This window comes from Martes martes (assembly GCF_963455335.1).
Source record: "Martes martes genome assembly, chromosome: 9".
Lineage (NCBI taxonomy): Eukaryota > Metazoa > Chordata > Mammalia > Carnivora > Mustelidae > Martes > Martes martes.
In genome coordinates, this window is record NC_137896.1 from 54,455,064 (window position 1) to 54,482,717 (window position 27,654).

Genomic DNA, 27,654 nt, shown 5'->3' on the forward strand with positions numbered 1-27,654 from the left:
CTATTGTGGCCATTGCTTCTATGAACACTGGGGTACAGATGACCCTTCTTTTCACTACATCTGTATCTTTGGGGTAAATACCCAGTAGTGCAATTGTTGGGTCTTAGGGCAGCTCTATTTTTAACTTTTTGAGGAACATCCATACTGTTTTCCAAAGTAGCTGCACCAACTTGCATTCCCACATGAAGTATATTCTTAACTATTCCTTGAATTCATTGGCGAAGCTTTACTTTTTTTAAGGGAAGAGACCTTGAATTCACCCAAACTTTAGCTTTTTTCCTATTACCCTTCTTTTCCCTGCATGATCATATTGAACAGGCTCCGCTCTAGCTCAGGCCCTGGGGCCCAGAATGTGTCAAATACCTATGCAGTGATTGGAATACTCCAAACCGTGTTCTGTAACCTTACATAATTTTTGGCCAGATTACCTTGCTGGTTTCCTATCTTGCATTTCGTGTGGGCAGAATTTTCACAAGCCAAATACCCCCGCTCAATCCCTCAGTCTTTCCCGGGTGGTGGTGAGGATTCCTGGCAGGGTAAACATAACAGAGAACTGCCTCTCAAAGGAGGCTTCAACCTTGAGAAAATCCAGGGAATGAAAACTGGGGCCAACTTACTTTCCATCCAAGTAAATTCTGAGACTTTTGTTTTTAACAAAATGCTTTTATTTCTATTTTGTAATGGAAAGCATTGTTAGGTTCTTGCGTGAACTATCAAAAGGCATTGATAGTGTTTGCTTTAACTCTTCCTTCCTGGTCGCAGAAAGGGGGTAGAAAAGATCCGCTGAAGTCAAGCCCAGCAGAAGCCACATGGTGCGAGGCAGTGAAGGGGTCACCTGTGGCACTGGTGCACGGAGCGTGGAGTGATGATCAGTAGTCATCGTAGTTGACGTTGGCTCCGTGCCTGAAGCTGTCAAGGCTCTGGGGACCAATCGCTGCATCCTCGTCATAGTGACGTTGGTAGTAATCGTAATAGTCATGCCCATTCCGACCTCTGTTAAGCCAATAAGTGACATCATCTTCAAATTTCTGGGGAAAAAGAGGAAAACAGAGAATGGATTTTAGGACACATACTCCCCCTAGAACACATCTTATGTCTGGCTTTTCTCTGTGATGGCTTTTCTTCGGTGATTAACAGCTCTTACCAAGAATCACTGGTCATGATGGTATTCTGAGCTCAGAGGCCAACAAAGCCAGCTAAAGAGAGAATATGGATAAAAGCCATGATCGGGAAGGAGACAAACCATAAGACTCTTAATCTCACAAAACAAGCTGAGGGTTGCTGGGCGTAGGGAGGTAGGAAGAGGGTGGTTGGGTTATGGACATTGGGGACGGTATGTGCTGTGGTGAGTGCTGTGAAGTGTGTAAGCCTGATGATTCACAGACCTGTACCGGTGGGGCTAACAATACATTATATGTTAATAAAAAAAATTCTTTTAAAAAGCCATTGTCTCTAAAGGAGTGCACACTGAAGCCCTTGAAAACTCCCACCTTGTGAGTTCTAAATATCCTCAACAAATATTTTTCTCTTTTTTGGGACATAAAATGGACAACTCCCAAAGATAGTGATAACTTGGCCTGACCTCCAGGCGCTGCACATATCTTAGAGACATTGCCTTCTCTCCCAGTCCTGTCCTGGGCTTGGCCCACTCTGGGCACAGAGTAGATGCTTGATCAATTAAATCAGCCACCAACCTGGCATGGTAGAGCCATGCGTACTTGCAGTGGTTAGGTGTTGGTTAGAACTGCACGGCTGCACTTACTCATTCCACAATCGTTGATTACATGGACCCAGCGTGTCAGCCCTGTGCTGGGCACTGAAGGGCCACCCAGAGCAAGCAGGACAGATTCCCTTGCCTTCACGAAGCCTACAGCAGCTGAGAGACACACGAAAAGAGACGGTTGCAGTTAGCAGGAATAGAAGGGAAGGGGAAGAACCGAAGCGAGTGAGAAGCACAGAAGGACTGGCAGGTTTACAGCTGGGGAAGCTTTGCTATCGATGCCTCTCCTACAGGAAAGACTAATTCTTTGTCGATAGTGAAAGTGCAAGACGAATGCAGATGGCTGCTCGCATGGGTTGATGCTGACGACTTGGCGAGAGGTTTGGTGTGAGGCCACAAAGGCGGGGACAAGAGAAAGATGACCTAGGGAGGTTGCAGGGTACCTAAAAGTTTGGGTCCAATTCTTCTCGAAATGTGGCCAGTGTATCCGTGTGTTCAAAATCTAAGGATGCTATAACGTGTGAGTTCGCAGGCACCCTTCCACACTGTCCGGATGGAATTTTCCGGTGGTTGGGTCGCAGGAATCTGAAGCTGGAAGGCCTGACCTCGCCCGTGATGGTGTTCTCTGTGGCCAGCCACTTTGGGTGAGGAGTAGGTCAGCCTGTGCCACGCTAGTGAGCACCGCCCTGCCCCTCCTCTGTTTGCTGAGCCCCGGGGGCTTTGGCTTCTGCTCAGTTCCTCCCCCCACCACCACCTCTGCCATGAAAGCCAGAATGTTTGCTTTCCTCACAATGCCGCAGCTTTTCCCATAGTGAAATCATCTTTCCCCTTGGTTTCTTGCATTTTATAATCGTGTTTGAAGTTTTGGCAAACCTCAGACCTTGAAACATCAAGGTTTTCAAGAAATTAAAGAAATGTTTTGCGGGTACGGAAATAACACAGACTCATACTGTACAAATCGATATGTGGGAGTGGGACAGAGGAAAAGGGGGATCATAACTCCACTGCCAAAGACAACTGTAACTGACATTTTGATGTATTTCCTTCCAGTCTCTCCTGTGAATATTTTTTTAAAAGATTTATTTATTTATTTGACAGAGCACAAGCAGAGGGAGTGGCAGGCAAAGGGAGAAGCAGACTCGCTGGTGAGCAGGGAGCCTGATGTGGGGCTTGATCCCAGGACCCCGGGATCATGACCCTAAGCCAAAGGCAGCCTTTTAATTGCCTGAGCCACCCAGGTGCTCAGTGAGTTATTTTAAAGACTCCCAGGCAAAATCGTGCAGGAAAGTTACACGGGATTCTGGGAAGAATTTAAGCCCCAGCCGTTTTGGATGATGACTTCTCTGGAATCCCACTTACCACTCATGGTGGGAGAGATCCCCATTTGCGTGTGGTCTAATGAAAAATTCCAGCTCATGTCCCTGTATCCCAGTGGAAATGTTACCCAACGCCTGGGTGGCACTTGGCCTATCATGGGGACTCATCCTTTTTGAAGTGAATTCCGAAGCCTGATTTTCTGTGCCCTGTTTCCCGGAGCCACACCTCTGCCCCTAGGACGCTGCCCTGGGGGGTGCCAGGCCTCCAGCGGGCGGAAGTACCCACCGCTTCATCGAAGCCCCTGTAGAGGAACTGCTGGTACCACTGCTGGACCTCCGGCTGGGTCCGGTCCCACAGCTGCCGCTTCTGGCGCCTCGGGCTGTTCAAGAATTCCTTGGCCTTGCTCTCATCCATGGCCACCTTAGTCTTAGCTGGAGCAGGTGCTGAAAGGATCAATTCCCCACCCCCCAAAGTACAAAGAATGAGTTCTGTTCTGATTGGGGCGAATCACTAGTATATATATCCCGTACCCCCAGCCCACCCTGCCTAAGATCGCTTTGATTTTCACTCTTACACCATATGTGATAAAACACAGCCACCCGTCATCAGTCTCCATGCCCCTGGGTTGCAAGCTCTCCATTTGGGCGCAGCCATATCCAGGGGCACAGACTAGCCCCCAACTTCTAGGGCACGGGGGCAAGACAAGATGTCTTGTCCTCTGCAGTGACTCACCAGGCCTAGACCCCAGGCCTCAGGCAGGGGCTGATGACGTATCCCTTAAGCATTTAGGAAACAGCTGGACGCCTAAGACCATACATGTGTATGTTCCTTGCACGGGCAGACCGGAGAGCACTGTGCTTGCTTAGGAGATCACGGGGAAAAATGAAACAATGAGCCCAGGCCCAGCCCGGCAGCACAGCAAGCTCTCACCCTGGAAAGACCGAGCCACCTCGGGACACCCTCTGCAGACCTCACAGCTCACCAAGGATTCAACCGAGTCTTGACAGGTACTGGTCCTTGCTTTAACACCGGGCTTCTCCCAACGTCTTCCCACTGTGGTCTCAGCTGTTTAAAAGGCACCAACTGTGCGGGCTGGGCTCAGGGGAAGCAGCTGTGTCCCCGCGTCTGCCCCTGCTCTCGGCCCCCTCCTCTATACAGCTGGACTGGCCGTCCCCATCTTGGTGTTGTTGTGAAGGCCGCACGGGATGATGGGAGTGAAGTGCCCGGTGTGTTCCTTGGGTCACATGGATAAGGAGCCATGGATGTGTTCCTTCACTTCCTGTTCATCTGTGTCCCTCTCTCAGGGCCTGTTACTACTCTTTTGTACGTAGTAGGTGCTCAATCTGTATTTCTAGGCTTGATTTGAATAAGGGCTGAGGGTGTACACCAGGACTTGTGATTATCTTGGTGGTCTGCTCTCTCCCACCTCTGGCCGTTTGAGAACGTCCATCACCCCAGGTGCCTGGGAGGAGCAGGCTGCCCAGCACAGACATCAGGGACTGGCCAGAGCCTGGCGGGCGGCTGGAAATGCTGAGAAAGATTCTGGGAGCTTCCTCAGGAGCCCCCCACTAAGTGCTGAGCCCCCTCAGTCTGGGGGGCTGACTGGGAAGCATGTGAATAGCACTAAGGAGCCCCACATGGTCAGGGAGCAGACTTGAACCTGCCAGAACCCCCTTCCAACTGGTTGGGGCCCGGGGAGGGAGGAATAAAGGATCAAAGGTTCACATCAAAAATGTTGCCACACTCCTAATTTCCAAAAGATAGAAAACTTCTTCATTTTATGGCAAAGATGACAGTTTCAAGGGAAGACGGCCTTCACAAGACCACACGATTGGTCCAACTGATCTACCGGATCATGGCGGGCCCAGAACGTGTGTGGCTCCCAGCCTGTTCCGTTTCTACAGTGTCTTGCCTCTGGCTACCACATTCATCATAGGAGTATTTTCTCACAACAGGTGTTAGTCACAAAACAGGTGTTTCTGTTCCGCCTTGCCCCCAAGGGCTAACTGGATAGAGTACCATAAGAGTACTCTTCCAAGTCTACTTCACTAACGGACGTCTTAGGTGCTCTAAAGGATGTGCTCTAAATTTAGATATGTGCTCCAAAGGGTTTCATGTTTCCAAAATACACAACATGCAATAAACACAGTAATGCTGTTTCTTTTACTTTGGGGTCCGCACTGACAGCTTTCACAAAAGCATATGTAAACTTTTACCGGCAGTATTATTTACCTAATAAAATGCCTCACACATACCCACAGAGTAAGCCCTTCGGATCTGCCAGCCTTTCAAGGAGTAAACACTTCGATGTTCCAAGCACAGGACCCCAGCGAGCACACTCAACATCGCCTTTTGTCACGACCTGTTAAGAATGCCGCCCTTCTCCATGCAGGGCGTCCTTACCTTCCCGCTTTTGAAGCAGCAGCTTGAGTTTATTCCCACTTACGCCACCTAATGGAATGGACATAGAAATCATGTCAGAGTCGCACTGTACCCTTTAATTTCTCAAGTGCAAGAATCAGAGTTGGAAAATCCCTGCGTGTCCCTGTCTCTATCCAGTAACCTAGTGGTTTCACAGTTTTGCTGTTTGCCTCATTCCCCATCATGCAGGAAGAGCAATTCAGGCTGCTCCTGGCTCAGACCGATGACAATGACTGTGGCTGACCAGGGGCAAGATGATTTGAGCCATTCCCAGGAGAAATGACATTGTTCTTTGAGCCCCTTATGTCTTATTATGAGGCCCGGGCACCCGGCATGTCTAAGAAACCTGTAGACTTTCCCTTTTCGTGGTATAGTGAATGGAATAGTGTTCCCCCCAAATTCATATCCATCCAGAACCTCTGAATGTGACCTTGTTTGGCAAGAGGGCATTCGCAGACGAAATCAAAGATCTCGGCTAACTGTGAAGGAGTGATATCCTGCTGTATGTGAGACGGGCTCTGAATCCGATGGCTGGGATTGCTGGAGGAGAGGGAGAGGGGACAGAGAGGGTCACCGTGGGAAGACAAAGATGGGCAGACACTGAGAAATTACGCTGCCACGAACCCAGGAACGCATCAAACCTCTTCAAAAATCCAGCCCAGTTTTGTAGCTCATCTGGCTCGTCTTCCAACGAGGCAATATTGGTACCATTTGCTGTGATTTTGACTTGGTTATGACAGTATTTCTAAGCAGCCTAAACATCTGACTAGGAGATAACATGCCTGGTCTGGTAGGATACCTTTCTCTTGCTGCTGAGTAGACGTAAGGACCTATAGACACCTCTGACCTAAGTTCTACGTGAAGGTACAAGGCTTCTCCCATGAAAGGAGAAAAGCCTCAGAAGTAAGGGGCAGAGCGTGTTCAGGTGTAAGGAGCTGGTCTGGCCCCAAGAGCGAAGGGGTGGTGTCCACTTTTTCAGGCAGGTCCTTAACCTCCCCATCCTTGGACAGACCCTAAGGCCTGTGCTCGCATCTGCAAAGAGGTACAGTTTTCTGGGAACAAGAGCCATAGTTCTGGCCAGACTTTTACCAAAAGTGTCTGGGACCAAGATAAGATTAAGCCCCCTGCTTAAAAAAATTTACTATGTAATTGGGAGGGGGGCAAGGAGGGGAACCACGCTTGTGGCCAAAGGTCCCAAATTGGCTGCCCACAGCTGAGCTTTATCTGTGTTTAATGAGCGAACCCAGTGTTTACAAAGTTTGAATTTGAATGGCTCTGGGCCCAAGCCCCTCAGCACACTGTGTGGTCCATAAAGAACCATTTCACCTGTTGGGTCTCTGGAGGCATCTGAAATTGAGCACTACCCAACCGCCTTTAGCGTGGGTATGCCAGCCACGAAGCATGGTTGGAAAGAGTCTCTAGGAACAAGGAATTTTTTGGCAGGGGCGGGGGGCGGGTACAGCATACATTTATTACCAACAACCCTCTCAACTCCAAAACTGGGCACAGAGATTAAAAATAAAACTACATCGCACTTCTCAGTAAAGCATTACTAGTAACTTTCACTAAAAATGTATAAACTTTGTTAAAAATTTACCAAGCCTTCAAGTGCTCTCTTTGGCAGCACATATACTAAAAAATTTTACCAAGCCTTCAAATGATTTGATTACAGATATTTATAATACATACATTTTAAACTATGTTAACTGATACAATTGGAAAAGACGAGTCAGCAAATGGTTTCCAGAAACACCCCTGGCCCATAGATGAGGGCATAAACTAAGGTTTCCAATACCTGGGCAACCACTCCAAAGATGGGGTGAGTCACCCCAAGAGGTTTCCCATCAAGAGTAAATAAGCAGAGATGGACATTTGATGGGGTTCCTATAGAAGGGATTACTTAAATAAATACATTTAATTAAATTAATTATTTAATTAAAGACTGTACTTCCCATCTAATCTTAAGAGTCAATAAAGAAATCTGTGAACACATTTGCCAAAGCAGACAGATACGTTCCTTGGCACAAATATTAGCATTCATTTATATCTTAACCCTGGTCCATCTCTAACAGCAGCATGGCACACACAGAATTAATTAAGTGTCGTCCCTCCACCTGTTTGCCTTCCGTAAAAGCACTGAACAATAAATGAATGAAATGTGGCCTAATGTTGAAATAGACATCGGATTTAGGCATTTGCGATCTTGTTGCAATTTCTAACAGCAAATGTGTTACCACTGTTCTAGAAATGAAAGCCTCACCAGCTCTCAGCTGTACAACAGAAAGGCACAGAAAAATTAGGAATTATTGATGTTGCCACTGTGCCAATCGCTATACACTGAAGTATAAATAAATATTAATACTTGTGACAGACACCAAACTAAATTTGTTTGAAGAAAAAAATGAAAAAATGAATAGCTGTGACTTTTTCCCTACAGTATGGATTTGTTTTTTACCCTGATATCATCAGTCACTACTTCTAGGCTGAGTATAGACACTCCTGGATTTATTAAACTTGACATTAGATCTCTCAGCAAATACAGAATTTCAGGATGCCCCCTCTGAATATGCTAACTATTAATAAACCACTCAGGAAGGAACGATGATCATTTTCTCCCTTAAATCTATCTGGGTGTTGTAAGGAGCCACCTGTGGGACTTGATACATCAAGATTTTCATTTTATGTCCTAAGAACTTTCACACTCCAGCTTCAATGATGATAATATTTTAACCGATACCTTCACTGCATTCTTGGTACAAATAAAATAAAATACAAATCTGAAAGGCAATGGCTTACAGCAGGTGCTCCCTCCTTTTATTCAGATGTGTTTCTGAAAATGGGAGGGACAAAGTAGGAGAGGCAGATCAATCATGTAATTGACTAGCTCCCCTGTGTTTGAAACTAGGAAGGAGAGCAATTCTCCCCACTTGAACATGTCCCCCACTGCTCTGGAGACCTGGAGCTTTGGCCTCAGGGCTCCTAGGGCAGATTAACTCCCTCCCTTCCACCTGGAATTTGCTTTTCCATACCTGTTTTGAATAATCAAGGTACAGAAGTAAAGCAATCGAGTGTGTCTTTCATTGTCGTTAGCCAGCTACTCTGTAGGGGGAAGAGCAGCCGTCTCATGGGCAAACCTTTCATGCCTTCTGGCCCCCGTACCCTTAGCAGGAGATCTGGGGTCACCATATGCCTCCCAGAGTTGTGAGGCTCAAAGGCGCTCCTGCAGGCATGAGGCCACTAGTGAACCATAAAGGAGGCTACAAGTGGAAGGTAGCATGGTCAGGACACCCAGGGTTCAGATGCCTGCACGCCCACCAAACTACTTCATTTGGGGGCTGTGTATGAATAAGCTCATTTTATAGGGAACGAACCTGAAATTTTCAACCGATTCACTCACTGAGGGCTCCGTGAAGCACAGAAGGTTAAGCATTTATCCTTTAAGAGCATTTCCCCCATCTGGGATGTGAGGCCTGTGCACAGTCTGGCAGACCTGGAAACGAACTCATTGGGAAGTGCCTGGTAAGGAACTGCCTGGAAGGGCAGCTCCGAAATGCTGCTTTGGGACTGCCCTCCATCCTAGAGGCTCCCGCCACTGAGAGCTCCCGTTAAGCCCCTTACATTAGGTCCCAAACACTTCCTGCCCCTCCTCTGGACCTTGGCCCTCATTCTTTCCCAAGGTGTCCAAGCCATGTCTGAGACCCTGCCCTTGACCCTGGTACTCCGTCTGCTGGCCCAAGCGAGCCACTCCCACTTGTGCAAGTGCAAAACCCAAGACCCCTGCCACCCTTTTGGTATTTGCCCGGGCTCAGGTTGGGTCTCTCCGCCCTCACTCAATCACCGATCACCCTCCCCAGCGCCCTGTCGTCGCCCCACCTACCTGGGCCCAGGCAGAGCAGCAAGAGCAGCGCCAGCGCGATCAGAGATAGGACGGTGGGCCGCGCGGATGAGGCGGCCATGGCTGCAGCGGGGCGGCTGGAGGGAGACGCGCGCACTTCGAGCCGCTGCGCGAGAGGACTGAGCTAGGTGGGACTGGGGTGCAGGCAAGCGGGCGCTCCCTACATTCCAGCCGGGGCGGGACCTGCTGGCCGGGCGCTGAGCCAACGGGCCGCGGGCCAAGCTGCCGCTCGGAACCCCACCGAGTCCCGCACCGCCCGCACCCGGGTCACGCTGGCTGCCCCTCCACGGGGGCGCCACCTCTCGGCTCCAAGGCCACGGACGCGCGCGATGCCGGGGCCACCGAGGGCCGCCGGGGTCAGGGGAAAGGATGGGGAGATGGACCACCAGGTCCCAGCTCAGGTTTCTCTCCCTCTTCCCCTCTCGGCCGGCTGCCTATTGGATGGCCCGTTCTCCCGCTTTCCCCTCTGCGCTAGTGCTTCCCTTTCTCCCCATCTCGCTCCCTCCCGGCTTCTGCCGGGCTCCTGCCTTGGCTTCTAAAGTGGCCTTTGGAATTTCCTTCATTCCGGGAGTGGCGCTTAAAGATGCTTTTGGCGGTGCTGTGTTTTGTGAGACTTTGAAAGACTGCACAGTCTGGGTTCAGAGCTGCAGTTGAGGAAGACATCGCCCCCCAAACTACTCTAATAGAAAAGCCTTTCAGAAACCAGGAACCTGGTGAACTCCTAGGTGTTCGCAGGACAAATGGGTCCTTCTGTGGGCCCCATAATCTGTGCACACTTAGAAGATATTAAAAGGAGGCCCAGGGACACGGTAGAAGTGCCCCCCCCCCACCCCAAACCAAACACAGAGACACTAACAGGCAGTTGTCCCAGCTGACCTTGAGCTGGTCACCTGCATTTACAAAAATGGCCATGTGGCTACATTCCTTTACGGACCCTTCCCACCTAAAATCTGCTTTGGACTCAGCTAGATTGCTTTTCTGAAGCTGGTTTCTCATTTTTTATATCTTCCCATGGTCAGTGATGACCATCCTGCCACAGGGTTCACTCCCCATGCGATACAGCGGGCTGTCCCGAGCAGGCAGGGAGAAAGGAGCACCGTCATTCTGAGCTCCGGGAGGCAGACCGTAGCCCGGGGAGAGAAAGTGTGACGTGTGTTACAGAATCACGAAGACCTGAGCCAGAGAGCACCTGAAAGGGAGGGTCACACACCTAACGGTTGTAGGGAAATGCTCACCAACCCTCGGGGGACCTGAGGAGTCAGGGAGAAGGAGAAAAACTACAGTAACAAAACATCGTGGATTTCCTTTAGCCCAGGGATGAAACATTTGTTAGCAGGAAGAAAACCAAAGCAAATATAAAGCAAGTGTCCTGTTTGGATTGGTTTAGGACATACATTAAAGATGTTAATTGTAATGTCTCATCTTGTGGACATCATCCTGTCCACGCTCCAAATCTCCAGCAGGATATGCTTCGAATATAACATTTAACTTCTCTCGTAACTAGGGTCTGGTGAGAACTGAGTTCATGAAGCCATAGTAAGGACAGTAGCCACCTCCCTGGACAGTGTCCTTTTTCTGTCTTTTGGATGCAGACCTACATTTCCTCCCCTCACCCATCCCTTCCCATTTTCAGCTGAAAATGCAGAGCAGTGATATTTTTTTCTCTTAATTCAAAGATTCCAAGGGGAAAAAAAGATCTGCTTTAATCAGCTTATACAGTTGTAGCTTTTGAAGACAAAGTGAATATTGAATCCTAATATTTTATGAGCCTGTATTTTTTTTAAAAAAAGAACTTTGATTTAAAAACAAATAAGCACTGATGTCACATTGGTAAGATAAATCAAGTATCCTACCGAAAATATTTTAAAATAATTGTCATAGGCGGGATGAACATTTCCTGAGATGAGGCTCAGATTCCTTTCCCCAGGGAGCTCATTCAGGTGCCACCTCCAGACCGATCCAGCCAACACCCTGGGGCACTAGGGAACAAGCAGCATCTTTCACAGGGAGGGCGGTGGTGAGAAGACATTGCCAGAATGGTAGACGGAAGCTCAGTTGACACTTTCTAACCAAGCAGATACACAAGGTCATGTTTACTTGTAAAACTTGAAAAACAAAAGTGGTTTCCAGAAAATTCCCGGGTAGGTGGGACATTACACATCCCAAATTATGACTGATTTCTCCATCTCTGCCAATCAAGGAGACAGCATCTTTGGGTAAAACGTCTATTGAAATATAACATAATCCAGGAAAGTGTGCAGATACATGACATCATGATCAGGAAACAACTTTAACAACCCTCCAGGGGCCCATCTCCATCACCCCCACCCCACAGGCAATGTACCTTGATGGTCTGAAGCAATCATCCTTTAAAAAAAACTTTAGGGGTGCCCAGTGGCTCGGTAGGCTAGGTGCCCGACTCTCCATTTCCGGTGGGGTCATAGTCTCTGGATCAAGCCCCTCATCAGGCTACATGCTCAGCTGGGGGGTCCGCTTGAGGATTCTCTCCTTCCCTCTCCTCTCCACTCCCCCCAACTCATGCTCTCCCCTAAAAAAAAAAAAAATTCATTGATGTTTCATTTTCATTTCCTTAAAAAGAAAAAAAAACCCTCAAAATAAAGACTTATGGTTACCAACAGGAAGATATTAATTACTAGAAAGAGCCATTAAAAGCATCAGATTTGTGACTGTGTCAATTGAATCCAGTTCAATTCTGTTCAATTCTGTCTCAATGTGTATTTCTCAAAATGCTCACTGGGCATCCTTCGCCTCGACCATATTGCAGAGGGACGTGTCTTTGGCTCCACTAGTCTTGTCTGCCTTCCGCACGCTGCTAGTAACATCTTACCACCACTGATAAAACAGCCCACAGCTCTCATAACTATGCATCCCACTGAGTCCTTTGTTCACATTCATTCCTGCCTTGTCCAGGATTACTTGGGTCCTGCTTGGTGGTATTTCTGCGTCTCTCCCACACAAACATGGGATAATCCAGCTGTTGGGGGGACAGGGAGGGCTGGGAAGGAATGGGCCCCAGTGGTGGTTGCTGCAGCTTCCCACGTGTGATGGAAGTCTCCGTGTTCCCCATGAGGTAAAAAGCCCCTTTCATACACTGTGTTTGGTGGCCGACTCTCCTTTTCTCTGGGACTGATGAACTCGGGTGCTTCTGCTGGAGACTCTATGTCGGTTCTTGATACCAAAGTTCCTTTTCACTTGCTTATTTGACAGTATATATGAATATTAATTAGGTATGAGGCACTGGGAAAAGTCCTTTTCTTCCTGTGTACTTAAATTTGTCCTCCCGCTCAAGTGCATGTCTCTCCTTTCTCCCTCTGCTCGAGCTGGTCCCATTCTTTATTTCAGTGTTTCTCAAACTAGGTCAAAAAATCCCGGGGTGCCCGTTACCGCACGTTCCTGGGTCAGACTCCAGGGAATTCTAATCCAGTCCATCTTGGGTGGGCCCGGGGTTCTGCATGTGTTGTAAGAAGCGGCTCTTTGAGAGTGCTGATGGCCACAGTGCTCTCAAGTACCATCTGAGACTCTCAGCTCACGGAGGTCTCCACAAAACCTGCCTGCTCCCCTCAGTCTGTGCCTGGCCTCCCTGCCCCTACACTTTCTTCCCCCATTTACCAGACCAGCCCCAGGGGCTTAATTTCTGCCATTTGGCACAGCAGCGGAGAACACAAGCTTTGGGTTTCAGTTCTTTCCCTGTTGTATACTAACCACACACATAAATCACATGTCCTTTCTGGTTCTGCAGAATTTGAGAAATACCATCTAGCATGTTGATACCAGAAGCCACATGTAGAGAGCCTGGTATTCAGTAGGCACCCAAGAAATGTTTAGAAAGGTTATCTTTACCAGAACGTCCCTGTGACCTCTCTGCTCGGGGTCTCTGTGCGTCCTCTGCTCACCCTGCAGCCTGGGCCAGGGGCTGAGGAGCCTTTGTTAGGGATGGGCCCCCATCTCCCCTACACCTCATTATTGTATGTTATCAGAGCCCTGCTGTGGCATCCTCCACCTCAAAATGCAACACTAACCAACTTCCTCCCTCTCTTTCTCTAGTTCACAAGAAACAAAGTTCTACTACAGTGTGTTGAATGATATCACAGGGTGGGGAATTCTACAGAATTCTGCAGAACATGGGAAAGAGGGCAGTGTCTGCCAGGCCACTGCTGTTTATTACAAGAGACCTCAGAGACAAATCAACCGAATGCAGTGTGGGACCCAACTTGACTCTGAGTCCAAACAAACCAGGAGTAAGAACACAATAGGGGAAATTTGATACAAGAGACTTGATTATGGAATGGATGTCTTATTACTATTGTTGCTTTTTTAGGCATGAAAATGGTTTTACAGTTACTTTTGAAAGCGCTTATGTGTTAGAACTGCCTACTGGAATATTTATGGGTAAAGTGATCTGATGTATGGGATTTGCCTAAAAGTGTTTCAGGAAAAAAGACTGACAAACGTGGATAATACTTTTGCTAGGAAACCACTTAGACATGGCTTGAACCCCACGGTGATGTCTACAGAGGATCAGGATACTATTTTCTGTGTGTATTTATACATTTCCATAATCACAAGTTTAAAAAAAACAGAGGATCTTAGTGGCATCCCATTGACTATAGAATATATAACACAACACATGTCCTTTAGACTCTCTATTTAGCCTTAAAATATGGCTAATAGTTATTTTCATCCCTTATACATCCTGTAAGTTTTCTGAGTTCCCCAAACTCAAATTCTTGAGTAGATTCTTTTCACCTTCAGACCTTCATGGCTTCACCCACAACATTCCCATTCTCTGGGATGCCATGAGGCCTACCGTGCTGATCACCTGTCCCTGCAGGGATCAGCTGGGTGGTTCTTCTGTTCCACATGGTGTTGATGGAGCTCACTCAGCAGTGCTCATTTGGCAGATGGGTTTCCCTGGACAGTCCTGGAGAGCTGTGCTCCCGTGTCTGGCACCTTAGTAGGGTTATCTGCTTAGTGGGGTAGATTCAGCTGAGATTGTCACCTGAAGGGCTTCCATGTGGCTTCCATGCTGGTCTCTCCAGCATGAGGATCTCAGGATGGTTCCTAAAGGGGGACCCAGAGCTCCAGAGACACTATTCCAAGATCAGTTGTTCCAAAAGACAAGAAGACAGAACTGCCAGTATCTCAAGGTCTTGGCCTAGAAAGTGACATGAATCTGTGCCACCATCTTCTATGGATCAAAACAGTCACAGGACCCATCAGTTTTCGGGGCTGAGGGGGCAAAGATGTCATTTCTCAATGGGAGAATGTCAAAGAATTTGTGACCATCTCTAACCCACCATAACCACCCATCCTTCAAGGCCAAGAGGTCTCTCCTTCTTCTTTCTTTTGGGCCAGTAGTATGTTTTCTTTTGAAATTTCTGTAACCCTTAGGTCCCCCTGAATGTTTCCCCATTCCACCTTGGATTTATTTGTGTACTTTTCTTTTCTCCAGTGGATTTTAAGATTTGAGCTCCTCAATCTGTTTGCCCTCATTTTTTATGACCCCATAAAATGGAACACTCAAAAATATTTGACGAATGAATAAATGTTGCCTTCTAAAAGCGAATCTGTGGTCACACAGGTTGTGTATAAACAAGATCACCTTGTATGTTTCTGTTTTTTATTTTAAGTGTGATGTCAGAAAAATAGATATTCCATATAACAAAAGCTCATAGCAGTCACTCGCTGATAGTAATAAGGACCATTGCATAGAGACCCCTGCCAAATGCCAGCCGTAGATACTGTCTACACCTGGAGGGTGGCAACCAGGGGATTAATTTTCCTGCTCAGTGGTAGGTCCTCAAAACTCCTTTCCTGTTTATTAAGCATATTTCCATGATGGAATTTTAATAACTTCTGCCATTTCAAATAACTGAAGCCAAAGGCAAGGAAAGTGGGAAAGTTTCCTCTCAATCTAAAAAAATATTGAGAAACACAAAGTCCTTATTATGTAAAGTTCTGGCTCCCTGAAAGGCTCTGTAGAGGCAGCTCCTTAATTTGCAAGCAGGCCTCCTGATGAGGTGTCCAGTACACCCCACGGGCAGATGTGGTCCTTAGCGTAGGTGAGTGTAAATCCTCTGCTCGGGAGCCTGGAGACAGCCAAAGACTTTTGGGGGAAAAAAAAAAGGTTATTTGTATCCCCAAGTGACCTCCATGAGGTAGGTGATGTGATCGTAATAGACCAACGTGAGGAATGAGGCCAGTTTTCTAATCTCTTCATGCCTTTAATATGCAGCATCTTGACCCAAAAGATCCTGAAAGCTGGAGGAGACCACGGAGCCCCAGAGCAGACTGGCACAGTGAAAGGGCAGCCACAGATGCCCACATTAGGGCAATGCCCTGCACACATTCTCCAAATTCCTTTTACTTGTGGGGCAAAGGACCCCGGTGGGTTATTCATACAAAGCCCAGGCAGACACTCAACCACTGCACACAGAGTATGGGTTTTATAGGAGGATGTCGTGGTCCCGGAGTTGATGGACAGCAGCACTGGGGACCAGGACCAAAGCCAGAGGTCTGCTGCCTGAGCTGGGTCCCACGGCAGCTGGGAATCAGCAAGGCCAAGTCACCACTGGGCGCTGGTGGGACAGGCATATGCCAAAGGAACCGACAGGAATCTCCAGGACCTAAGTGATCTCCGGCTTTATAACTGACTCAAAGCAGTCCCCTTGGAATTTAACAAACATCTGGAATCCCAAAGATCAGGGACAGGGATTGTGTTGCAGTGCTTATCCTGTGGATTTTGGGGTGCCGCTGATAGAACCCTACTGAATTCTATTCGGGGCCAAATAATTAGAGCTCCAACAGTGAAGTACAAGCAACACCCACACGATCCAATCTGCAGAAATGCCCTGATCACTGTTGCTCTTAACATTCATTTCCTTTTCTTTTTGGTGGTGTTTCATTTTGTTACCTATGTATGTTGTTAATGACTGAGCACAGAATTTTAAGATAGCCTTGAACGTGCACAGCCAGAGAGAAGATGTCATCCAAATTAGCCCCAGGTGAGCATCGGAGATTCGTGTCTTCTGCGAAGGCACTGTATCTCCAAGAGCTCTGCAAAATAAAAAATGTGATACGGCAGTAAGAGTAAAAGAGACTCCATTCATTGAGGGGAGAAAGCAACAATGCCTCCCCTCCAAGCCTGTTACCCATCCTCAACGCCATCGACACCTATGGGGACAAGAAGCTGCCCTGGGAATGCAAAGTCTCTGGTTTAAAGGCCACTTTATGAGTCCCAAGTGGGTCCTGTCCAGCTCCTGCAGGGTGGGCAGGAGCAAACCTCCCTTTTCCAGGTAAGGAAGCCACAGACCAGTGGTTGTGACTTGCCTACAGGCGGTTGAAAGGTTCCTGACTCAGTCCATGCTCTTCCATTGTGTGGGTCCATTTGCATTCTGGGCTCACTGGCAGTGCTGGGTGCTGGGCGTGGGAAGGAGTGAGGCCAATCCTGGTCCTCAGGGGCTGGTGGTCTGGTCAAGGAGGCAGCAGGTAGACACTGACATCACCAGAGCTGTAGACGGCACTTGGATTTTGCCAGCTGTTTGAAAGCTATCTGGGAACCGGCATTTTGAGGACCCCAAATAATCGAGATTCATCTTATTAGAAACAAGAGTGATAAAGGCTTCTAGAAGTGATTGATAGTCCCTAGAGCACCTTCACATGGAGTTCACTATTTCGAACCCATGGTCAAGGGTTATGTTTTTCCTCTCTGTCAAGTATGCTACTTTTTTTTTTTTTTAAGATTTTATTTATTTATTTGACAGGGAGATCACAAGTAGGCAGAGAGGCAGGCAGAGAGAGAGGAGAAAGCAGGCTCCCCGCTGAGCAGAGAGCCCGATGTGGGACTCAATCCCAGGACCCTGAGGTCATGATCTGAGCTGAAGACAGACGCTTAACCCACTGAGCCACCCAGGTGCCCCCAAATATGCCTCTTTATCTTAAGATTCTGCTCAAGAGCCTTGTCTCACCCAAGGTATTTACACAGGAAATTTCCTTTTCCCTTTGATGTATATATCCTCTGAGCATATTAGTTTGAAATAGTTTAAGTATTTGCTTTGTGAGCTTCAGTCTTTGCTCTGTTTTCTCCCCTAAGTATGTGTGTTTCAGGGAGGGTGGGGGGAGTTGCTGTGTATTTTTGAGTCATTTTTCACACTGCATTTGTCAGACACCTCCAGGCTTTGGATATACACTCCTGACTCATTGTTTACTCCCTGACCAGTGAACTTCACCCTTGGAGAGCCACCTGGTACTGCAGAAAGTGGTGGGGGAGCCCAGGCTGCTGGAGCAGCTCCAGAGGGAGGGGTGGGGGGGGCTGTCATGGAGGTGGTTCCCAGCCGCCCTTTCCATTAGTCCTGTCTCTACTTTGGGGGTTCTGGAGGTAGGGGAGCTCCTGCACCCAAGCAGGAGTGACAGCAGTCACAGGCCACAGCCCCTGATGGCCACTGGGACCACTGGGTGAGCCCTGTTATCTTTCTCTCTGCTCTGATGGGCCTTGGGCACCAGTCCCCAGAAATGCAGCCCCAGGGCCCAAATAGTAACGAATTTCTCAGAGCCCCACTTCCTCTCGCGCGATCAGCTGAGCTACTCAAATAGAACTTTCCAACTCTTCCCAACTGCCTCCAACCCTGAAAACCGTGTCCAAGAACATCTACATTCTCTAACAACTTTATTGAGGTATCACTGAGGTATAGGAAACTGAACTGCATATATATAAAGTGTGTAATTCAAAGAGTTTTGACAAAGGTACACAGTTGCATAACCACCACCTAATCATGACAGAATATTCCAGCACTCCAAAACCGTTCTCGCGCGCCCCTTTGCAGGCATTCCCTTCTCCTGCTCTCTGGTCTTTGGCAACCACCGACCCACTTTGTACCACGGTGGATTTGCCTCTTCTAGAATTCCATATGAAGGGAACCATAGGGTGGTCACTCTCAAGTCTGGTTTCTCTCGCTTAGCATGCTGTTCTTTAATTCATTCGGGTCACTGTGTGCATTGGTGTAGTGTGTTCCTTTTTACTGATGAGCTTTACAAAGAGTCCACTGTGTGGCTATGACACTATTTATTTATTTATTTATCCATTCACCAGCAGATAAATTACTTGTGTTGTTCCCATTTTTTGGCCATTAAAACAAAACTGTTAGGAACATTCCCGTACAGTTCTTTGTGTGGACGCATTTTCGTTTCTCTTGGGTAAATCCCTGGCTGGCAATGTCTGGGCCATATGGGAGTGTGTGCTTAGTTCGATGTTTTAACCCCCATAGTGATCCTGAGGGTGTGTGAGACTGTCTGTTCGTCCATCACATGGGCATAGGGAATAGTGAAAAGCCAGTAAGTCCTTGTCTTTAGGGGGCTTACGGTTTAGAGGGAGGACGTTCCTCAGAAAAGCATGTCAAGTTCTGGCAGGAAGGTGAGTAGACTTCATGGGCTCTGGTAGACCATGTCATGAAGCCTGTTCACGAGAGCAGGCCACCCTACATTCCTCTTCGTGAATGCTTCAGATGGCCCGGATTCCCCACTCCATGGAGAAGCCATTCCCATTCTAGAGAAGCTTTCATCATTGGGAAGTTCATCCTTACTTGCGGGGCTGTCCATTCTCTCTTATGGACTCCCCCTGCCCCCGCAACCCACGAACCCACCAGACTCTTCGTAGCTCTGTCTTTGACATCAGACACTCACTTCCTCTGCCGTGCTCTTGCCTTGCTGACCCTCACAAGGCCAGTTTGAGGCTATCGTTCAGGATGACTTCCTTGCGTCCCATTCTCTGTGCCATTCCCGGCTTACCTCCTGGGATTTTCCTCTGAACATTACTGGGGACAGCCTCCAGGAGGTCACTACTTTCCCTTTGGGGTTGTTGTCAGACTGAGCTGAAATCCCTGTTCACAGAGTCCCTGTGTCTCTAGGGCAGTGCCCGTCCCCACCCTCTGTGAAAGTTCCATTCCAAACCACTAACCCTTGCTTGCTCATTGGTTGGTAACTACGGTTCATAGAGCCAAACCTTGTTGCTTCACTGCTGCCTACTTGACTGTAAGCCTTGGACAGAAAGATAAGCATAACATACTCTATTTCAAGGACTCCCCATCTTCCACGTCCTCTTCACTAGAAGCTTCCCCTTGCTCCTGCCCTGAGTGGCCATGGCGGGTCACTTTCTCCTCCCTCATTTTCTGCTCCCTTTCCTTCATCTTCTCCTTCAACAGGATTAGTCCTGATATTAACAATATTGACATAAACTCATAAAAGGAATACATGAGTTTCGGTCTTCTTGGTTTTGATTGCTTTAGAAGGAAAGGGATACCACTGTGGCCAGCAGAACACTGTGGCCAGGTGAAGTCATTTTCTGTGGTTTTTCTGAGTGTGATCTGCTGGGGAAGGCCACAGACCCTGCCCCACTGGTGGGAGCTGCCTCTGTAGATGCTGGCTTTGCAGTGGTGCCCTTTCCTTCGATCAGAGCTAAGCTACTGAGGAGGCCAGAAAGCTAGCTATCTGCCCTTCCCAGCACTGACTTCATGAGCGCATGTGCATAAATGCTTCAGGGTCATGGCAGGCTCCACCCGCATCCCTGCCCTTCACTAAGTGGCCGGTGAGACCCCGGGCCTCACACTGTGCTTGCTCATCTCTGGGATGAACTGCTGCTTCCTGTAGGCAAGCACCATTCCTCCCCTTTAACCAGGCTGGCCTCCACACTGTTGTGACAGACAGCAGGGACCAGCCCATGGGTCAAATCCAGGCTGCTACTCTTTTCTATAAATAAAGTTTTATTGGAACACGGCAGCATTCCTTCATGTCTGTGTTGTCTCTGGCTGCTTTCATACCACAAGGGCAGGGTTGAGTCATTGGGAGAGAGACCCTTTGGCCCTCAAGGCTAAGATCCTCCCTCGCTGGTCCATTACAGAGAAAGCTTGCCACCCCCTGTCAGGAGGACCCAGTGCAAAGGGACCCCGGGAGGCCTCCTAGCCCAAACCTCCCAAGAATGAGCAACTTCCCTTTCTTCTCTCTGGGAAGCCAGCTGCCATGGAAGGAGTCTGGGGCCCTGCCTGAGGAAGCCCACGTGGATAGAGGCATTGTGGGTGTTTCTGCCCCTGCCAAGCACCCTGCTGCATGGAGCCCTGTACTGTGTCCAGTGAAGACCAGCAACAGCCACCCAGCTCAAGGCCATCATGAGCAGTGACCGTGAGTCGTCATTGGTACCACCACTGAGTTTGGGTGGTTTGTGACGCAGTAATACTATAATCTGAGGGCTGCCACAGAGCTCAGCAATGCCTCAGCTCCGGGCCCCTGAGTGACATCTGTGGGAAGGATGCACAGACAACCAGAAGGAAGGAGAGGCCAGGGAAGGCTTGAGAAGACCTGTGCACAAAGGGAGTGTAATTCAGCTGGGAAGACAGGGCAGCCGCAGGAGGCAACATGCCACCGCACAAAGGAAGGACGGGTTCCGTGGAGGGGCTCAGAGTGGGGTGGGAGGGGGCTCACTGGGGGAGGCCTCACGTGACCACTTCTGGACAAAGGCAGAAGTCCATGTCTCAGTACACATTAGAGGTACCGGTTAAGTGTGTAGAACTACACGACACACACCACCGGCACGTGTAGGTTTCAGGACGTGATCAGTTTTGGCCTAAGACCCACATGTTACCTTAGTAGTGACCTTACTATATTTTAAAATTGTATTTTTTGACAATGTATAGTCTAGGGCAAAGCCATGACCAAAGAAATGCAAGAAAATACAAGAGTCCCACAGCGAGTTGAACCACCAGCATGGCCCGGCCTCCTGGTGCTGCCCAGGGCATGGGGTGCTCGAGGCTTCCAGACTTCTCCGGAAAGTCTTCAGTAGTCAGTCCCCCAAGAGATGCTCCTAGGCCGTTGCCTGTCTGAGTGTGCTGGTCCCCAGTCTTCACTAAAGACTGCCATTATTTTATAGTGGCCCTTTGTTAAGTCTGTCTTCGTTCCCGTGTGGGGCCTTCTTTTACACTTCCGCCATGGACACTGGGTATGTAGCAGTTGCCTGTGATTTCCCGTGCTTGATATTGGCAGAACATCTTTTCCAAAAATTGACTTTAGTAAGCATTTAGAGAGTGCCCATGGGTGCAAGTCACTGCTCTAACTAACGCAAGGTAGAGAATCCGCCATGAAAGGAGCATGTCAAGGTACTGTCTAGTTTCATTATGTGTTGCTTTGGAGGATGGTGGGAAACCACCCAACCAAGGCCACAAAATACCGTTTCTCTTTCCATGACTGGAGAAAGTCATAGGTGGGTTAAAACATTGCCTGCTGTTTTTTGTTTTAAACCCAGCAAATTATGACCATTTCAGAGTGATACTGGGTCTGCGACCAACCAGAATTGGATTAACGGCCCAGACTAAGACAAATGCCCAACTTGCCCTATGTACTGAAGGGTGGTCTCATGTGCTCCGTGCTCACTCACTAGTCTCCCCCCTTCTATGCCCTTCTACCAAACACTCCCTGTCTCTATTCTAGATACATGCATCCCCCTCTTGCGTTCCGGAGTGGATGGCTGATCCAAGTCCATTCCCTGGGACACATGGATCTGTGTGGTGGACAGCATCACTCAATGTGGCCAAAGCTGTGCCTGGGAAAGTTCAAGAACTGTCGGGGGCTGAGACAGCTGTCACATGGAGGAAGCAGTTGGCAGGGAGGATGCAGGATGAAGTTGTGGAGGAAGGACCCATGAGGGATGGACACCTGGGACCTTGTTGGGCAGACTCTCTGACATGGCCTTCCTTGATCCTGCAAGATATCCCACATTCTATCCAGCAAGTCCCCGTCCTTGCTCTAGGACTTTGCCACTTAAGACCAACAGTGGTCTGATACACCAAATTCCCACAGAAACAGGCTCCTCATGATGCAACACCTGGTCTGAAACAGTATAAAAATAATAGAGACCATCCCACAGAGCGTGCTCTGTTCCGGTTCACATTTTTGTACTTGGGCCAAAACCATTTTGCATTTCCTGTCTTACACCCACTGAGGCTGGCATCTGGGAGGGTGCAGATGCTTTGAATAGCAGGCAGCCTGCAATGCAATGCAGCCTTGTCCTCCTAACAAGGAAAAATAAGAGAATCCATTTCCTTTAATAAGAAGCGACAATGCTCCTCGTTGAATGGCTGGGACCTCTGTATAATTTTAGCATTAATGCACTCTGTACACCTCGGGGCAGGGGGTGTCTTTCCGCCACTGCCCTCCCACCCTTCACATCCATGCAGAACCGCGTTACTGAGCTCAAGATCAGACTTGAATCCAATTAGCAGTTCTGCCTCTAAGATCCTGCGTGTAAGAAGCTCGTATGGGTTATACAAGCATTTCGGCCTCTTACATTAGAAGCAGATCATATTTTGCACAGTGTAAAAAAGCCACAAGCATCCATATATGCTATAAGAATTTTTAAAAAATAAAAGAAAAATTCCTGATGATAGATGCTTCTTTATAACCTCAAGCAGCTCGGTTAGTCACTCCTGCCTGTGGTATTAGGAGAAACTTAAAATAAATATCTTTAGCAGACTTTCAGAGAAAAACACATCGGCCAAAATGTGCTGTATTTAAGGAAAAATCTGCTTCATTGCCATGGAAGTCTGGTATCTAAATCAGCCGAATGTTTAGTTGGCCCAAGATTAATTGTCAAATATTGTGATGAAAAGGACTTTGATTAAGTACCACTGACTGTAGATTTGAATGAAACCAGTCATTTATACAAAGCTTAGATGCAAATATTTTTTTCTGGATCAACTTTTGCTTTTTCATCACAATTCCTGATGATGGCAAAGATGTGAAGAGCCCACTAACGGAGACTTCAGTCATTCATCCTCTCTTGCCGCACACCCAATTATTCCTGCCAAGGAGACAAAGCCTTTCAGTGTCTCCAAAAGCATTAGACATTCAAACAGTTGGAGAATTATTTAAACAGCAGTTATTAAAGCTTTCCGGGCCAGGCTTATAGATAAACCCCTCCCCCATCTTCCTGCCTCTAGAAATGGGGAATTTAAAGCTTATTAATTGATACAATCAGCTCCATATCAAACAGGGATGGTGCAATCTTTAGAACCGTAAGACAGTCGCTTCCAGAACTATCCTTGGAGCTTTCAAGTGTGGTATTGGCATTACTACTCTCATTCACAGAAGTCATTTGTCTTTTGGTAAACTCTGTGGCTTTGATTGTTTTCCTAATTCGGTAACAGGATGAAAGAGGCATGGATGAAGAAGGGCACAGAGAAACTCCAGCCAAGAGCAGTCTCCAAAATGACTCCTCTGCTTGTGTGACCCCCTCCCCCACAACCCCCATGCCTGAAACGCTGACTGGGGGCCATTTCCTTGGTTTTCTCCAGCACTGACCTTCCCCGTCCTAAGTAACTAGGAGAGCCACACGTTAACAGCTACTCTCAGTCATTACTGTTTAAGATCAGTCTGGCTTTCTACGGGGAGAGCATGTCTTGGAATAACTGGCACGGAGAATAGATCAGTGTCGCTGGAGAGGAGATGGGAAAGGCTGGACAGAAAGGACACGCCCAGGGGTAGGTAGAAGCTACCCGGTTGAACTGGGGCGCTGGTTCTGGTATCCAAATGCCGTGGGAGGGGGGCTTGAACACATGGGTGGGAGGGCGCCCCATGCTCTTCTCTTTTCTCTGGTGACATGATGCTGGAACCACTGGACGCCTGGTAAAGGCCCATGAATACAGCCTGCCCAAACCTTGTTGGCTTGAAACTACAGAAAGCACAATGGGAGGCAGTATCAGGGGCCAAAATACAAAATCAGAAAACTAACCGACCAAAAAAGCAAAATAACAACCGAAGCAGAAACTCAAAAGGAAGAAAATGTGTTACAGGATTATAATCAGTAAACAGGCACTGGGTGGCGGGATGCATGTCATCAAACCCTCAGTTATGGAGTGAACCAAAGCAGTATTGCGAATGTTTTAAGCTTTGCTGCTGTGGGCAAGGGCCCAAATGTGGTGAGTGTGGAAAGGCAGGTCATGGCCAGGTACCTGTTATTATATATATATTATATATTATATTTTAATATAATTTATTATATAAATATATATTTATATATAAATATATTATATATTATATAATTTAATTATAACATAATATATATTATATTCTACACTAATGAAGAAGCTACAATGCCCTGACCCATAATTAAAATTCCATTACAAATAGACATGTACATATACACACACAAAAATGCCCTAAACAAAAAAAGAAACTTAATAAAGGAACTTTTATGATGTGGAAATCTAAACTATAGACAGTGTTGGGAAGTGGGCTCTACTTTTTACGTAAAGATGTTTACTCCATTAGTGTTCTAAGGAGCTTAAAGCAATGACAATGCTCAAAGAAATTATTTTGCACATTTATGTGTTTATATATGACAACAAAACCACAAGAACTTAATGTCCCATGAGACTGTCACAGGGCTTTGCAGAGGGTAGGACTTTAAATGTTTCTCTTTCTTTGAAGTGAGACTGTCAAGAAACTGCTCAAGCCATGGGCCTTACATTAGAAAATCCTGTAGGGAGCTCCACCCCCAAGTATATATAGTATAGTAACTGGTACCAGATTTACTCTTTTGCTGTAAGTAACTGGAGGACTGAACACAATATGGGAGACAATTGTTTCCAGACACTGAGCAACAACCAACACTGGACTGTGATTTCTCAACAGAAAGTAAATGAGGGAGCTCTACAATCACACTGTTAGTTTTTTTTTCTTTTTTCTTTTTTTTAAGGATTTTATTTGTTTATTTGACAGACAGAGATCACAAGTAGGCAGAGAAGCAGGCAGAAAGAGAGGAGGAAGCAGGCTCCCTGATGAGCAGAGAGCCCGATGTGGGGCTCGATTCCAGGACCCTGAGATCATGACCTGAGTTGAAGGCAGAGGCTTTAACCCACTGAGCCACCCATGCGCCCCTCTTTGTTTTTTTTTCATGGAGGCATTTTTTCAGACTGTAGAACAGAAAAGGGGGACCCAGACAGAGGACAGCAATCTCAATGACATGTGGACACAGTTTGGGGTTTAGTGAGAATGAAGTGGTTAGAATTTCCAGAGCAGAGTGCTAGAGAAAAAGGAGCTACAGAATGAAAGAGCTCAAGACTCTGTATAGTGGTCCCCTTGGGTCTTTTGCTGAATATCGAGTAAACACATGGAAGGTGAACCTCCAGGGGGTGTTACAGGGACCTATCAGGGAATGATAAGCTGAAAACCACCTAAATTTTGCACAGAGCTTAAAGGCATTTGTGTTCTGAACAACCAAAATGGAGAGAGTTCATTGAGTACTGGGGCTCTCAGTAGTGAACCCAGCTGGGTCATGCCAGGCATTAGGACTAAATTAAGCCCTAGTATGAAGTTCGCTAATTGTTGCTGTTAGCCCACAGTCACAACCCTAAAACAAGCCTGTATTTGAGGTGCTTTTATTAAAATGATTCACAAGTAACTTAACTGTTTGCCACAATAGAACTCAACACTCTTTAGAGGAAGACAACAAAATCCCAGACATGCTATGACACAGCATGAAATCAAAATCACTGAGAAAGGGAAGATACAGGAAAAATGTGACCTATAACCATGGGAAATAAAATCATCCAATAGAAATAAGCCCAGGAGTGTCAGAAAAGATGATGGTATTGGCAAATGAGGAATCTTAAAAAGCTGTAATTGAAAGGAAAACGTGGCCACAAGGAAGAGAGAGATGAAGTGTATATATAAAAAGATTCAAGTGAAACTTTAAGGGCCAAAAAATACAATAACTAAAATTTAAAAATTGCTGGATACACTTAACAGCAAAATAGACACTGGAAAAGAAAAAAATCAATGAGGGGTGCCTGGGTGGCTCAGTGGGTTAAAGCCTCTGCCTTTGGCTCAGGTCATGATCCCAGGGTTCTGGGATCAAGCCCCACATCGGGCTCTCTGCTCAGCGGGGAGCCTGCTTCCTCCCCTCTCTCTCTCTGCCTGCCTCTCTGTCTGCTTGTGATCTCTGTCTATCAAGTAAATAAATAAAATCTTAAAAAAAAAAAAAGAAAAGATCAATGATCCAGAGATCAGAGCAATAAATACTACTCAAACTAAGGTGCACAGAGAGAGAAAAAAAAAACTGAAGAAAAATAAACATCAGTGAAGAAAGGCATAATACCAAGTAGCCATATATATTTTCTAAATCTGAAGAAAATAGTATCAACTCACAAATCCAATAAACTCAAAATCCCTAAATGGGCAGGACAGACACAAAGAAATCCACACAAAGTCACATTATAATTAAATTTTTGAAAAACAGGGGGGGAGGAGTCAAGATGGCGGAGAAGTAGCAGGCTGAGACGACATCAGGTAGCAGGAGATCAGCTAGATAGCTTATCTAACCATTGTGAACACCTATAAATCCAACGGGAAATCGAAGAGAAGAAGAGCAACAATCCCAGAAACAGAAAATCGATCACTTTCTGAAAGGTAGGACCTGCGGAGAAGTGAATCCAAAGCGACGGGAAGATAGACCCCGGGGGGAGGGGCCGGCACCCGGCAAGCGGCGGAGCGACGGAGCACAAAACCGGGACTTTTAAAAGTCGGCTCCACTGGGAGACATCGCTCCAGAGGCTAAACTGGGGGGAAACCCAGGCGGGGTCAGCATAACCCCAGGACCCGCGGGGTCACAGAAGGACTGGGGGTGTCTGAGTGCCGCAGAGCTCGCAGGTATTAGAGCGGGGAAGCCGGCTATAGCGACAAAGCCGAGGAGTGAGCTCTAAGCCCGGGGTTACCTTCTGCCGGTCGCAGGCTGGGTGGGCTCGGAGCGCGGCCGCAGGCCGCGGAGACAAAAGCGACCCGGCGCTTTTCTCCAGCTCCAACAATTGACTGCTTTCCTCGAGGCGCGACCGCAAGCCAGGGAGGCGGGGCTATTGGGCGCTTTGCTCTGAGAGCGCACTGAGGAGCGGAACCCCAAGCTCTCGGCTCCTCCGGGCCGAGAGATTGGGAGGCCGCCATCTTCATTCCCGTCCTCCGGAACTCTACGGAAAGCGCTCAGGGAACAAAAGCTCCCGAAAGCGAACCCGAGCGGATTACTTAGCCCGGCCCCTGGCAAGGGCGGTGCAATTCCGCCTGCGGCAAAGACACTTGAGAATCACTACAACAGGCCCCTCCCCCAGAAGATCAACAAGAAACCATCCAAAACCAACTTCAGTCACCAAGAACAGCGGAATTCCACAGCAGGAGAAAGCAAATCCTACCTGGACAAAATGACAAGGCGGAAAAACTCACCTCAAAAAAAAGAACAAGAGGCCGTACCGAA

The 27,654-nt window shown here is 47.6% G+C and overlaps 1 protein-coding gene across 1 annotated transcript; it reads right to left on the reverse strand.

Moving 5' to 3' along the window:
• Positions 1 to 652: 652 nt before the first annotated feature.
• ECRG4 (ECRG4 augurin precursor) lies at positions 653 to 9,867 on the reverse strand. Its single transcript, XM_080813870.1, has 4 exons — positions 9,336 to 9,867; positions 5,441 to 5,488; positions 3,323 to 3,480; positions 653 to 1,028 (listed from the first exon to the last, which is right to left on the reverse strand). The coding sequence occupies exons 1-4, from the start codon at positions 9,412 to 9,414 to the stop codon at positions 870 to 872; spliced, it is 444 nt and encodes a 147-aa protein (XP_080669996.1). The 5' UTR covers positions 9,415 to 9,867; the 3' UTR covers positions 653 to 869.
• Between the last annotated feature and the right edge of the window lie 17,787 nt (positions 9,868 to 27,654).

What these genes read in the sequence shown, in the direction of transcription:
- ECRG4 (XM_080813870.1), bottom strand. Translation starts at nt 9,414, where the DNA reads ATGGCCGCCTCATCCGCGCGGCCCACCGTCCTATCTCTGATCGCGCTG. An exon ending in GCTGCTCTGCCTGGGCCCAG is followed by an intron (nt 5,489 to 9,335) that starts GTAGGTGGGGCG and finishes CCATTCCATTAG; the next exon opens with GTGGCGTAAGTGGGAATAAA. An exon ending in GCTGCTTCAAAAGCGGGAAG is followed by an intron (nt 3,481 to 5,440) that starts GTAAGGACGCCC and finishes TGATCCTTTCAG; the next exon opens with CACCTGCTCCAGCTAAGACT.